This window comes from Schistocerca cancellata, chromosome 5 (genome assembly GCF_023864275.1).
Source record: "Schistocerca cancellata isolate TAMUIC-IGC-003103 chromosome 5, iqSchCanc2.1, whole genome shotgun sequence".
NCBI lineage: Eukaryota > Metazoa > Arthropoda > Insecta > Orthoptera > Acrididae > Schistocerca > Schistocerca cancellata.
The window spans coordinates 523,618,486-523,634,265 of record NC_064630.1 but is presented as its reverse complement, the minus strand read 5'-3'; the positions used below and the strand labels follow the sequence as shown (position 1 = coordinate 523,634,265).

The 15,780-nt window shown below is 44.3% G+C and overlaps 1 protein-coding gene across 1 annotated transcript in view; it reads right to left on the bottom strand.

Annotated features, from left to right (window-relative positions):
* Positions 1–565: 565 nt before the first annotated feature.
* Positions 566–15,780, bottom strand: part of LOC126188178 (trypsin-1-like) — a 58,065-nt gene continuing 42,850 nt past the window's right edge. The window contains exons 6-7 of the mRNA XM_049929699.1: positions 6,484–6,633; positions 566–883 (exon numbers count right to left, since the gene is read on the bottom strand). Of these exons, the coding sequence (XP_049785656.1) occupies positions 704–883; positions 6,484–6,633 (330 nt within the window). The 3' untranslated portion in view covers positions 566–703. The remainder of the gene's footprint in view (positions 884–6,483; positions 6,634–15,780) is intronic.

Below are 15,780 nucleotides of genomic sequence, written 5' to 3'. Positions count from 1 at the left end.
TGAAATTTAATCATTTCATCTTTTGTTGTTGTTGTTGTTGTGGTCTTCAGTCCTGAGACTGGTTTGATGCAGCTCTCCATGCTACTCTATCCTGTGCTAGCTTCTTCATCTCCCAGTATCTACTGCAACCTACATCCTTCTGAATCTGCTTAGTGTATTCATCTCTTGGTCTCCCTCTACGATTTTTACCCTCCACACTGCCCTCCAATGCTAAATTTCATCTTTAGCATAGGTATTATAAGACATGAAAGCGTGGCATCACCACAAACACGATTGTAATTTTTCAAGAGAGTCTGACATTCGTCGTGCACTGAACACTGATGTCTATAGCAATTAAAAAAATCACCGAATATTGCCAAGCACTTTACATAAATTTGGGGTCGCAAGCTAATATTTATGAAATTTTTTAAGTTTGAGTAACATTTGTGAAACAGTTGTCGGTATACAACCACATACGATCGTGAAAATGAATTAGTAATGCGGAAATAATTTCAGCTAATTCCTTTAATAAACAATTAAAACCACACTTCTAAATTTTATTTCATTATTTTAACAACATTCCGAATATTTGAATGTAGCTTGTCGAAACAGGTAATTGACATTGACAGCGGGTTTCTCTCGTTTTATTTTAAGCAACTGAAAACATTATACACATTTTAAATCCAAATAAAAGCGCAGTTACTTATGTTAGGGTGTGTCTCGACTAACTTGATGAAATTTTGTGAGCCGTGGAAGAGTTGCTCGTCTTCTCTTTTATCCAGTCCACGAAACAAGAAACTTCTGTGAAAACTCCTGGTGATCCTTTAGAAGCGCAAGGTTTCCTGGACCATGAGACTATACCGATTTGATAGCCATTTGCTATCAGAGGGCTCCCAGAATCTCCCTGCAAAAGAAATTACAATAATCAAGAAGTTGCATGAACAGCAGTAGTGTAATGTGATTAAAGGAGCAAGACTGCGATTCAGAAATTGTGTGAATACTGCAAGAATGACGAGGAGAATGGGTTTCAATTTTAACTACACTGTAGTGTATTAAAAAAGTACAGTCATCAGCGGTACCATTATAGAAGGGACGTAGGGTTAGTTCTAGAGGAATGACGGATAAGTACGAACAATGCTTCTTTTGGAGAAAGTCTTTCAAAAATTATCTGAAGTAATTTATTGAGAACACAAAGAATTAGAGAGAAATCGACCCGTACTTGTACCCCTTTCTTCTTGAACTTATGCTGCTGTTGTTGTTATGGTCTTCAGTCCTGAGACTGGTTTGATGCAGCTCTCCATGCTACTCTATCCTGTGCAAACTTCTTCATCTCCCAGTACCTACTGCAACCTACATCCTTCTGAATCTGCTTAGTGTATTCATCTCTTGGTCTCCCCCTACGATTTTTACCCTCCACGCTGCCCTCCAATACTAAATTGGTGATTCCTTGATGCCTCAGAACATGTCCTACCAACCGATCCCTTCTTCTGGTCAAGTTGTGCCACAAACTTCTCTTCTCCCCAATCCTATTCAATACTTCCTCGTTAGTTATGTGATCTATCCATCTAATCTTCAGCATTCTTCTGTAGCACCACATTTCGAAAGCTTCTATTCTCTTCTTGTCCAAACTATTTACCGTCCATGTTTCACTTCCATATATGGCTACACTCCATACAAATACTTTCAGAAATGACTTCCTGACACTTAAATCTATACTCGATGTTAACAAATTTCTCTTCTTCAGAAACGCTTTCCTTGCCATTGCCAGTCTACATTTTATATCCTCTCTACTTCGACCATCATCAGTTATTTTGCTCCCCAAATAGCAAAACTCCTTTACTACTTAAAGTGTCTCATTTCCTAATCTAATACCCTCAACATCACCCGACTTAATTCGACTACATTCCATTATCCTCGTTTTGCTTTTGTTGATGTTCATCTTATATCCTCCCTTCAAGACACCATCCATTCCATTCAACTGCTCTTCCAAGTCCTTTGCTGTCTCTGACAGAATTACAATGTCATCGGCGAACCTCAACGTTTTTATTTCTTCTCCATGGATTTTAATACCTACTCCGAATTTTTCTTTTGTTTCCTTTACTGCTTGCTCAATATACAAACTGAATAACATCGGGGAGAGGCTACAACCCTGTCTTACTCCCTTCCCAACCACTGCTTCCCTTTCATGTCCCTCGACTCTTATAACTGCCATCTGGTTTCTGTACAAATTGTAAATAGCCTTTCGCTCCCTGTATTTTACCCCTGCCACCTTTAGAATTTGAAAGAGAGTATTCCAGTCAACATTGTCAAAAGCTTTCTCTAAGTCTACAAATGCTAGGAACGTAGGTTTGCCTTTCCTTAATCTTTCTTCTAAGATAAGTCGTAAGGTCAGTATTGCCTCATGTGTTCCAACATTTCTACGGAATCCAAACTGATCTTCCCCGAGGTCGGCTTCTACCAGTTTTTCCATTCGTCTGTAAAGAATTCGTGTTAGTATTTTGCAGCTGTGGCATATTAAACTGATTGTTCGGTAATTTTCACATGTGTCAACACCTGCTTTATTTGGGATTGGAATTATTATAACTTATGCTAATGAGCCAAAACATTATGCCAATATGCTTAATAGGGTGTCATTCCTCCTTTGGAATGCAACGCAGCTGTTATTCTGCGTGAGAAGAATTCTATGAGTTCCTGCTAAGATTCTGGAGGTATGCGGGACCAGATGTCTAAACACAGGTCAGGCAATTCCCATTAATAAGGGGCCAAGTCTTGCGGGCGTCCCAGATGTGTTCCGTCGTGTTAAGATGAGGCGAATTTGACGGCCTAGACTTCAAAGCGAATTCACTATCATGCCATTCAAACCACTGTAGAACGATTCTGGTTTGTGACACACACTGTTATCCTTCTGGAATACCCCATCATCGTCGGAGAAGACATCAAACATGAATGGACAAAGGTAGTCCTCAATAATGCTTACGTAGTCCACAACTGTCGTGATGCCGTAGATTGGTACAATAGGTCACACAAAAGCAGATGGATGTCCCCCATAGCACAATACTGCCTCTGCCTCCCGACGTCCGTGGTGGTGCGCACGTTCGAGCGGACATTCGCCTGGATGACGGAGTATACGGACACGCCTGGCGTAACAGGGAACATCATCAGACTACCTGATACGTTTCCACTGATCCACTATGATATCTCGATGATCCAGAGCCCACTACAGTCATAATTGGTCATGTCACTGGGTCATCATGGGGGAGCGCAAGTGTCGCCCACCTCATATTCATCAACATGAGATGAACAGTTTGCTCTGAAGTATCTGCGTCAGTATGGTACTCTATCCTCAGATCTGTCTTAAAGCTACACTTATTCTGCTTTACAAAGCGGTCAAGCCTCTAATCTCCATGTCCAGTGATGATGATGCTGACAATGATGATACTTGGTTTGTGTGCTCAACTGTGTGGTTGTCAGCGCCCGTACGAATTCCCAATCATGGTCCAGTCACGCCACTTTTCCCGAATGATGATGAAATGATAACACAAATACCCAGTTCCCGGGTGGAGAAAATCCAGAGGCAGCAACGCTAGGCGCTAGACCGCGTATGTGGACTCCAGTGATGAGGCTTATCCTGTGATCGCTTATTCGTGGCTTCACAGTCCTTCAGTCACTTCCCGTAGATAGTACCACAGCAGCACCTGAACGGCAGACCAAATTGGCCGATTCCGAAATGCCCGTTCAAAGTTGTCCACCCATAACAACCTGTCATACACCAAAGTCGCTTATTTCAGTGCATTTTCCTATGTGCAGCACGTGTCGTCGCTAGAATGATTCTCCATTCGTCTCTGCTCAGCTTATGTACGTCCATTACCACGTCACGTTCCTGCCGCTGCACCAGGTGGCATTTAGTTTCTCGGTGGGCAGTTTTCTTAATGTTTTGGCTTATCAATGAATTTCCAAAATCTCGTTTCCAAAGTTAATTTCTGCTTCAATAGTGTACTTAACTTGATCATACTTTACTGACAAAATCATCTTCGATAACAAATTTTCTCTTGAAGGAGTCTTATGAATGTTGAATACACTATGTGATCAAAGGTATCCGGACACCTGGCTGAAAATGACTTACAAGTTCGTCGGTAATGCTGGGATTCAGTATGGTGTTGACCTACCCTTATCCTTGATGACCTTCGACTCTCGCAAGCATACGTTCAATCAGGTGCTAGAATGTTTCTTTTGGAATGGCAGCCCATTCTTCACGGAGTGCTACACTGAGGAGAGATATCGTTGTCAGCCGGTGAGGCCTGACACGAAGTCGGCGTTCCAAAACATCCAGAAGCTGTTCTGTAGGATTCAGGTCAGGACTCTGTGCAAGCCAGGGATGTTATTGTTGTGTAACCACTCCGCCACAGGCCGTGCATTATGAACAGGTGCTCGATAGTGCTGAAAGACACAATCGCCATCCCCGAAATGCTGTTCAACAGCGGGAAGCAAGAAGATGCTGAAAACATCAATGTAGGCCTGTACTGTGATAGTGACACGCAAAACAACAAGGAGTGCAAGCCCCCTCCATGAAAAACACGACCACGCCATAACAGCACCGCCTCCGAATTGGCACTACACATGCTGGCAGATGACGTTCACCGGGCATTTGCCATACCCACACCCTGCCATCGGATCGCCATATTGTGTACCGTGATTCGTCACTCCACACAACGTTATTCCACTGTTCAATCGTCAAATGTTTACGCTCCTTGCCCCAAGCGAGGTATCGTTTGGCATTTACCGGCGTGATGTGTGGCTTATGAGCAGCCGCTCGACAATGAAATGCAAGTTTCCTCTACTCCTGCCTAACTGTTATAGTACTTACAGTGGATCCTTATGCAGTTTGAAATTCCTGTGTGTTGGTCTGGATAGATGTCTGCCTATTACACTTACGACCCTCTTCAACGGTGGGCGGTCTCTGTCACTCAACAGACGAGGTCGGCCTGTCCGCTTTTGTGCTGTACGTCTTACTTCACGTTTCTTCTTCACCACCACATCGGAAAGAGTGGACCTATGGATGAGTGTGGACATCTCGTGTACAGACGTATGACGCAAGTGGCACATCACCTGACCACGCACGAAGTCCGTGACGTCCAGGAGCGCCCCATTCTGCTCTCACGATGTCCAATGACTATTGAGGTCACTGATATGGAGTATCTGACAGTAGGTGGCAGCACAATGCACCTAATATGAAAAATGTATGTTGTTGGTATGGTATGGATACTTTTGATCTCATAGTGTGTGACTGGGTTGTCAAAGCAGTTGCCCGTACAGAATAACTCGCAAATAGCAACCACAGAAGCTGTAGTCCGCTTCATTGCTGCTATCGGTTACTTTCTGAGAACTTGATCAGATGGTCTACTTCTGCTCGACTGACTGATGAAAATATTTATATCTGATATCATTTAAGAGACTTGCGCGTCGATGAAGATGAGATAAAATCATTGGGACAACACAAACATGCAGTCCCCGACTAAGAAAATCTCCTACCTGGGACCGCGCTATCTAGAAGCAATATCGCTAACCACTAGACCACGAGCTGCGAAGACTTTTATGAAGACACAAAACAAACACACTCTCTTTAAATTTACGTAGAACTATTAATTTTTTCAGCGGCTGCTTTGTAGTTTAAGTGACTTATTATATGTGTTCTTCTCCCTGTTATATTGACTTTCAATCTGCTCAATCACGTTAGCTCTGGAGTAACTCATGTTTTATATGTTGGGCAGCAGGACACCTGATGTAAAAAGATACCCAGTAGTGGCAATAGGGCACTCTAATATACAAGGTCAGAGAGCAAGTTTATTCGTTCGGTATCTTGAGCCATTAGCGAAATATTTGTGGTGACGAGGTCGCACTGTATTGATATGTTTCCAAGGATGTAAGATTTATTAGTTTCCGTAGTAGAACACGGTGATATAACGCGCTCCATTAAGTCTGGGAGACGTCATATACAACTACAGCTAGTTCCTAATCCATAGAGCGTATTCATTATGTATCTTATGAAGTTGAACGTGTCGACAGAAAAGGAATTGCTGAAAAAACGAAAAACAAGAAAAACTATATACCTGGATGATGGCCGTTTAAAATTTATAATTTATTATTAATTTCTGTTCAAGAATTCCTCTATGGCATAGAATGGTTCTCAAGAGCAAATTATTTTAATAAGCAGCAGTCACAACACCGTTGCTGCGTAGTCATCGCTTAACTCGCCACAAACGGTACTGATGACTAAGGAATACTACATACCGAGTGTCTATTTCGTCGAAAATCCAACCATAAGTTTGTTTGTAGCAGTGTAGGGAAATAGTACCAACCAAGAAGTCACTGGAATGCGTGGAATATTTCTACATTTCCCAAATGATTTCGAAAACTCTGAAAATACTAAGAGAGTCACTGTTTAATGCCAGGCGTGCCACATAATGGTGTAGGAGAAGTCGATGGAAGGAAAAGTAGATGACTCACGTTACACTGGCCTCTGCCGCCCTCTGGCAGTCCGGCACAGATGTTGGACGGCAGCGGCTGGTAGTTGTAGTCCGAGTACGCCTGCTGGCAGTCCTCGTCTGACCACACCACGATGTCAGCTTTCTGCAGGGCGTTTGTGGGAGGATACGCCTGCAACAGGTAATGAGTTCCTTACCTCTCAACTCCCACGTACACAGAGATTTACATGAGCTACATGTTATCTGTTTTTCAATTAAGCTCTCTTTCCCTCTCTCTCTCTCTCTCTCTCTCTCTCTCTCTCACACACACACACACACACACACACACATATATATACATACACTCCTGGAAATGCAAAAAAGAACACATTGACACCGGTGTGTCAGACCCACCATACTTGCTCCGGACACTGCGAGAGGGCTGTACAAGCAATGATCACACGCACGGCACAGCGGACACACCAGGAACCGCGGTGTTGGCCGTCGAATGGCGCTAGCTGCGCAGCATTTGTGCACCGCCGCCGTCAGTGTCAGCCAGTTTGCCATGGCATACGGAGCTCCATCGCAGTCTTTAACACTGGTAGCATGCCGCGACAGCGTGGACGTGAACCGTATGTGCAGTTGACGGACTTTGAGCGAGGGCGTATAGTGGGCATGCGGGAGGCCGGGTGGACGTACCGCCGAATTGCTCAACACGTGGGGCGTGAGGTCTCCACAGTACATCGATGTTGTCGCCAGTGGTCGGCGGAAGGTGCACGTGCCCGTCGACCTGGGACCGGACCGCAGCGACGCACGGATGCACGCCAAGACCGTAGGATCCTACGCAGTGCCGTAGGGGACCGCACCGCCACTTCCCAGCAAATTAGGGACACTGTTGCTCCTGGGGTATCGGCGAGGACCATTCGCAACCGTCTCCATGAAGCTGGGCTACGGTCCCGCACACCGTTAGGCCGTCTTCCGCTCACGCCCCAACATCGTGCAGCCCGCCTCCAGTGGTGTCGCGACAGGCGTGAATGGAGGGACGAATGGAGACGTGTCGTCTTCAGCGATGAGAGTCGCTTCTGCCTTGGTGCCAATGATGGTCGTATGCGTGTTTGGCGCCGTGCAGGTGAGCGCCACAATCAGGACTGCATACGACCGAGGCACACAGGGCCAACACCCGGCATCATGGTGTGGGGAGCGAACTCCTACACTGGCCGTACACCACTGGTGATCGTCGAGGGGACACTGAATAGTGCACGGTACATCCAAACCGTCATCGAACCCATCGTTCTACCATTCCTAGACCGGCAAGGGAACTTGCTGTTCCAACAGGACAATGCACGTCCGCATGTATCCCGTGCCACCCAACGTGCTCTAGAAGGTGTAAGTCAACTACCCTGGCCAGCAAGATCTCTGGATCTGTCCCCCATTGAGCATGTTTGGGACTGGATGAAGCGTCGTCTCACGCGGTCTGCACGTCCAGCACGAACGCTGGTCCAACTGAGGCGCCAGGTGGAAATGGCATGGCAAGCCGTTCCACAGGACTACATCCAGCATCTCTACGATCGTCTCCATGGGAGAATAGCAGCCTGCATTGCTGCGAAAGGTGGATATACACTGTACTAGTGCCGACATTGTGCATGCTCTGTTGCCTGTGTCTATGTGCCTGTGGTTCTGTCAGTGTGATCATGTGATGTATCTGACCCCAGGAATGTGTCAATAAAGTTTCCCCTTCCTGGGACAATGAATTCACGGTGTTCTTATTTCAATTTCCAGGAGTGTGTATATATATATATATATATATATATATATATATACGTGCGAGCGCGCACATTTGTGTTCTCATGTACACAGGCACTATAGAAATGTCACGCTTTCTCAGAATACACAAGCAAACGCCTTACTGCTTATTCTGTGAGGTCTCGGGATTGCAGCCGGATCATGTTGACTTATTGTCACAATATTTCGGATGGGTACCGTTCAGCCATCTTCACGATCTTCAGGCGAGTGTCCGCCACTGGAGACTGATTCTTTTCCTTTTCTTTTTTCTTTTTTTGCTGGTTGTGGTACAGCGTCACCAGTGTAGATCTGTCTTAGTATCTTGGTGGCGGAGTAATGATTTCCTGTCTTACAATAACTTCATTTTACTGGACGTAGAAGGTGTGGCGGTAGGACTTGAAGTCCAAGACCATCCTCCGACTGTGTAAGTTCAAGGTTACTGATAAGATTTGACACTACTGCAAAGGTAATTAGAGTCGTGGTCGCACCAAGGAGTTCACAGAATGAGTGGCCGGATTAAATCACGCATTACTTGTGCCCATACGTTGGCTATCGTTAGCCTCGGCCCAAATCCGTAAGAGGAACAGCGCGGCGGTGCTGCCCCGGCGAGTCGTGGAGCTAAAGTGTTGCAATCCACTGACCGTGTTGCACAGGGGATCGACTTAGAGACCCCTTGACTTCTCTCGAATAGACGCCTTTAGAGGGACAATGTTGGTCTCCTCGTGTAGAGTAAAAGTCCTCGTGAGTGGAAGAGCATGCACTCTGTGTAAGCACCTTATTCTGCAGGCGCTGGAGAGTCCGCATATGAGAGGCACTAAACATGGCCCACGCAGAGGAGCCAAAGGTGAGGGAAGGGTGAAAAACCGTGTGTTAAAGTCGGAGCTTGGTGTCCAAGGTCAGTTTCCTGCTGTTGAAGAGCGTGCACAACGCTTTTATTGGCTTCTGTCCCTTATAAGTGACGTATTTCGCATGTCGATGGAAGAGCACTTTTTTATTCATCTGGACACCTGGGTTATTGGTATCTACGGACTACGGTACCAGAATGCCCACAGTCGTGATGTTGTTGCGGAGGGTAGGGCGCCATTTGGTGAAGTAGACCATCGTAGTTTTGACGGCATTGAAGGCCATCTTGTTTGAACGATATGAGGTCACTGTTGCCTCCTCCTGTCTCTGGAGACCAGGAATGAGCTACTCGGTGTTGCATCCAATCGTATAGAGCGCAGTATCGTCGTCGTATTGCACCAACTGGCAGTGAGGGATGACTGGCATGTCATTAACACAAGTGTTAAAGAGGATGGGAGACAACACAGTGCCTTGAGGGGTACATGTGATATATGCTCGAGCGTTTTCCCTGCTGAGTAACCAAGAAGGTGCCGTCACGGAAGATATCATCTACGACCTTGATAGAGGTGTCGGGGATAGTTGTCTGTGTCAGCATTTTGTACACGATATTGTTCTGCCAAATCCTGAAATAAGCATTTTGCAAGTCCAAGAAAACCGCTGGCGTCTACATAGTGGAGTTAAAGTCATTGCTGATGTGTTCTGTGATCCTAAGAACTTGTAGTTCGGCCATAAGGTGGGAATTGAAACTGAACTGTTCCGATTGAATCGTCCCAGCCGCCAGAGGCTGGGAAATTCTTTGCAGGATCAAAGATTCTTGGACCTTCGCCAGGCATTCAGAAGGCTAACGGGCGTCTTGTAGGTTGGGATTGTAGGATCCTTTGAGGACTTGGAGGTGGTAGTTAGTTTTGCCTGCTTCCGCTGTGGGGGGAAACGGCTTGCGAGGGAGCTGACGGAGGTGTTCATTTAAGATATTGTCTGAACTGGGAGCCGGCTGCCCATGCTTCCGCCGGAGGATCCTATAGCCGGCCGCGGTGGCCGAGCGGTTCTAGGAGCTTCAGTCCAGAACAGCGCGACTGCTACGGTCGCAGGTTTGAATCCTGCCTCGGGCGTGGATGTGTGTGGTGGTCTTGGGTTAGTTAGGTTTAAGTAGTTCTATGTTCTAGGGGACTGATGACCTCAGATGTTAAGTCCCATAGTGCTCAGATCCATTTGAACCATTTTTGAGGATCCTATGGACATCTTCGTGAGATGTAATGTGAGGGGTAGTAAGAGATGATCAGTGCCTGAGAGCAGCAGCAGCCGCCAGAATATCATTCCATCCTGAAGTTCATCAGGCGTAAGGTCATGGACGAGCAGTTGATTCTGAGCCTCAGATGCATCGGCCAGGGTTTCCACCATACTGAGGGTATCGTAAATTCAGCCATTCACCATGTGGGTGGGATGGTTGGTCCTCACTGCGGAGTGCCTCAGAGCTCAAACAATAACCCATCTTGACTTATGCTGGAGGAGGCGGACATCTCGTCCACCATTGGGTCAAATGGCTCTGAGCACTATGGGATTTAAGTGCTGTGGTCATGAGTCCCCTAGAACTTAGAACTACTTAAACCTAACCTAAGGACATCACACACATCCATGCCCGAGGCAGGATTCGAACCTGCGACCGTAGCGGTCGCGCTGTTCCAGACTGTAGCGCCTAGAACCGCTCGGCCACGCCGGCCGGCGTCCTCCATTGGCTCCGTTTCCCAACCAGCGAGGTGGTGGCAGAATTCACGTTGGAAACGCCTCATGCGATGCTTATCCAAAGGGTCGTGAAACTTTTTACACTACCTGTGATAGGGTTCTTCTGAGTTTTCAGTTGAAGCAATGATGGAGGAAAGTCATCCAATGACGTTAAAGTCATAGATACAATGGAAGTAGAGCACTTAATTACTTTCTGCATTTTCGGGATTAGATAAATCAAAAGCATTAACCGGACGGGCAGCAGTTGTCACAACGAGATTTTGCTGGTGGTGTTGTTAAGGACCCTGGCAGATTTGTTCCGTAGACTGCTAGTTTCTCATTATCGACATCAGTAATCGAAAACAAAGCCATGTACAAGGAATATCGTAGCTGACATATTTAGATAAGAGAATTAAATCCAAAAACGGGGTGTAGTCAAACAAACTTTCTGGTATTCATTGTTTTTATGTCGTTCTGTAGACAGTCTGCGTAAACCAGTTATTTTGGAGACTGATGAAGCATATATATGGATCGCGATAGCCCCTTCAGCATCAACCAAGGCGAGTACTTCAGCGTTATCGGTGTTTTCGTGCGCATTTGGCGTGTGAGTGGGGATGGCTTTCAGTATTGACGTTTGCTTCCTCGATAAGGCATCGTGATTGTTCGGATCTCTGCTTGTTCCGATATTAATGGCACAGCATTTTTAATTGTGGGTTGATGGGTGTCTATTACAATCTGTCTCGTGCTTGTGCGGTTACGATAACTCTCTTTTTTCTCCCTTCTTCACCCCTCCTTCCGCCCACTACCTACTAAAAGTCACTTTTCCGTCCTTTCTTAGCGGCCAAAGCATTCTCTAGGTACATGCCTCTTACCCACTCACATTGATAGTTGGTTGTTTCATGATAAATTGTTACTGGAGTTAGTTTGGGTTATCTGCTCACGCTTGAATTCGTACGTGATAAGTATTTTGTAGCGTACTGTAGAGGATTTTTCGGATAATAACTTACGCTGACGTGTATTTACTGCCATTGGTCTCCAGTTAGATGATTGGTGATGGAACTGTGTGTGTTAGTCCTAGGATTATAACTATACATCTTTAAATGTCTCCTTGTTATTAACATACAATTATCGTAGCCATAGGTGACGCATTTAGTGGTTATGCACCTGTTTTCAAGTTTAAAAAATAGTTCAAATGGCTCTGAGCAGTATGGAACTTAACAGCTATGGTCATCAGTCCCCTAGAACTTAGAACTACTTAAACCTAACTAACCTAAGGACATCACATAACACCCAGTCATCACGAGGCACAGAAAATCCCGGACCCCGCCGGGAATCGAACCCGGGAACCCGGGCGTGGGAAGCGAGAAGCTACCGCACGACCACGAGCTGCAGACTTTTCAAGTTTATATAGGTTTGCATGTACCCTCATTCACGTTCCAATGGACAGAACTTTGGCATTGCCAGGATTTTTGTTGTAATAGTGGATGTATTGTCAACTTATAGATTGCTGTTATATGTTCATAGTCTTACATTAAACACAAGTATTGGACTTAATTTCGATTTAATTATTGGCATGTTGTGTGGCCTCCTCACTGATCAATTGGTAATGTGGTTTGTCTGTTAGACGATATATACATGGCCAGTATGGTTCTTTTGAAACGTGATTGCATGGATGTAATGGTATTTAGTTTTGATACGACTGAAAGACCAAGGTGAGTACTGTTTACAGTACATTTCCTCATAAGTATATGCGGTTTAAATTTCATTGCATTTATTGTGTGTTCACTTGTGTTTAATACATATGAGTACCTTTTGAGCTGTTTACTGGTCAGGAATCTAGCTGACGTGAACGCTGCTGTCATTGGCCTCTAGTTAAATGCGTGGTGGTAGAACTGTGTCAGTTGGCCCTAGAATTATAACTAGATATCTTTGAATGTCTTCTTCTCTTTAACATATAATTAGTTTAATCATATGTGACACATTTAGTGGGTATGTACCTGTCTTCAATTTTACATGGATTTACACTACCCTCACTTAAGTTCCGCTAGATACGACTTGTGGCATTGCCAGTGTTTTTGTTGTAATAGTGTATGTATTGCCAACTTATAGACTTCTGTAACGCATTTATAGTCTTACATTTAACAGACATATTAGATTTACTTATGATTTAATTACTGGCACGTTATATGGCCTCCTCACTGGTCAGTTAATAATGTGGTTTGTCTTTTAACGATATGTATGGCCGGTATGTTCCATTGGAAATTTAAATTCCTGGATGTAATGACTTTTGCTTTTAATGTGGTGGAAAGGCCATGGTGTGTACTGGTTACAGTACATTTATTCGTAAGCATATGTTATTTTAGATGTCATTTTATTTCTTTGTGTTCATTTGTGTTTAATACACATGAGTGCTTTTTGAGCGGTTTACTAGTCAGAAAGCTTTTGTAATATTTCATATTTATATATTGTTGAGTCATATTATGGTGCACTGCATCCTCGCAGGCTACTTAGTGTACTTGTGTGTGACTGATTCATGGGAGTACATAATATATGGATGTATTCGCACGTGAATGTTGTTCACCATAAACAGTTTGTTGTGGAGATTTCTCACATGTTCTACAAACGTTATGGTCTGAGGTACTATATTTTGTGCTCTGACATGTCTTGGAGCCGCGTGGAGTGGCCGCGAGGTAAGAGGCGCCATGTCACGAATTGTGCGGCCCCTCCCGACGGAGGTTCGAGTCTTCCCTCGGGCATGGGTGTGTGTGTTGTCCTTAGCGTAAGTTTGTTTAAGTAGTGTGTAAGTCTAGGGACCGATGACCTTAGCAGTTTGGTCCCTTTGTAAGTTACACACATTTGAACATTTTTGAACATGTCTTGGACATTCATTTTATGCAATGACATAGGTATGCCCCTCAACTGTTTACAACTCAGCATTTTATACTTTGACACGACCCATACATCATGTTTTTTCGCTTTACTTGTTTCTGAGGTGGTTGTCTCCTTCAAATATTTATCATTTTATAGAGTTGTTTTGCCTTTCAGTAGGTTATTTCAGGGTAGTGTGGATAATGTATGTCCGACTGGCTAATAAAATTCATAGAATGGTTGTTTAATGAAATTATTAATAAATAACATAATTGTACAATGTATTGAGTGGAAATTCGTTATGGTATACCTTAGGTAAGTGCCAATGGATGTATCTTTGTTCTATCAAGTGATTACTGTAAATACACTTGTATAGTCTTGTCCTTGATTCTCATTCTGTTTTTAATCTGTCTTTGTGTTGCACGGTTGGTAAGTTGATAAGGCTGTCATCACTGTTTAGTCATGCAGGCCTGAAGACGGCGCACTGAAGTGCTGAAACTGGTAGCTACACAATAAATAAGATCATAAGGGCGGTTGTAGGCGTTTCATTGTCTTACGATAGTCAACGGCCGTGGTCCCCAAGACCTCCAGTCAAAAGAACGGACATACATAAACTTGTAAATTGCGTTTGGTACTACTGTCTTATTGTATATGTAGAGTTATTCGATAGGTTATGTTCCGCCTACTGTTAGTAGGGGGTTCTCAGCCAAATCTTGGGGTTTACTGCTCAGCTCCACGTGGCGATTACTTGTTTACCCCCCGTCCAAATGGTGCGAGTTTTGTACAATTTGTGGTTGGCAGTCGAACTTCTCCTCGTTTACTATATTTAGATTTTGGCTACCTTACCAATGTAATTACAATTAAATTAATACAATGGAATGAATACCATTAGCTGCATGCAGACGTTGATATACGTCAACGGGGACAGTTGAAAATGTGTGCCCCGGCCGGGACTCGAACCCGGGATGTCCTGCTTACAAGGCAGACGCTGTATCCATCTGAGCCGCCGAGGACACAGAGGATAGTGCGACTGCAGGGAATTAGCTTTGGCACGCCTCCTGTGAGACCCAATTTCCCAGCTTACTATCCCACACTATATTCGTAGGGTCCCTGCCCATTACACTCATTACTCGCGGCTTTACCGATTCCCGTAAGAATTCGGGCACTGTTTGTGCATCCGCACAGAAGATGCTCAAATGGCCGGTGAGCCTTACCTATATATATATATGAAGATGGTATCTGCTCTTTCAGACATGTCCGAAAGAACAGATATCATCTTCATATATACCTAACAAATTTCATTGATGTGATTCCATTAACTCATTGAAAAATTATTTACTTGTTTTCCTTAATGCTGTAATTTTGACTATCGTGCGGCGACGTAGTAGAGGCCTGGACCAATTCCTGTAAAACATTCTGTATTTCTCAGTTAATTAGGCTAACACTTGTGTTTCTTCTCGTGGAACTTGGATGAAATCTGCCTGGTTGATTGAGGAGGCGAGGTGACCGAATTGAGCCAAGCCCGTGTCCGACCAACGGCCAGCCGGGTGCAGGTGTCCCCGCACCACGTAATCTTTCTGAGCGGACTACGCCTTGCCAAGACGGGGTTGTGTAGCATTTCGATGTACTGATTTGTGTCTCAATCACTGCGCGCCTACTACGGGTCTCCTTTTAAATTTTTTTCTAGCTCGTCTAAATTATTGAGGTGTGAAACGGCAAATTTACTAATTAAGTAATTACTATATTTATTTACTTAGATGTGTTTTTGGAAGGGTGAGTCGGCCAACTGAATGGTTATTAATCTCACTCGTTGAATACACTGTTGGTATTTGGACTGGCCAAACAGTAGGAGGTTTAAGATCTGTCATTGAAGACGCAATACTAGCACCACTTCTGTCTGGTTATTTCTTTTGCGCGCCTTCCGGCGATACAATGATTTTTTTTATATAGTGCTTTATTGCGGAGAATACTTCTATTTTGAATTGTAAATTTTAATGTTTTTTCTAGAAAGAATTTTTACCTGTTTTATTCTACTGATAAATTTTTTATTATACTATTTAATCTGTTTTCTATTAATCAATTTGGTACAATTTTATGATTGTAAACTATTCTGTTTCTTGGTAGTCAG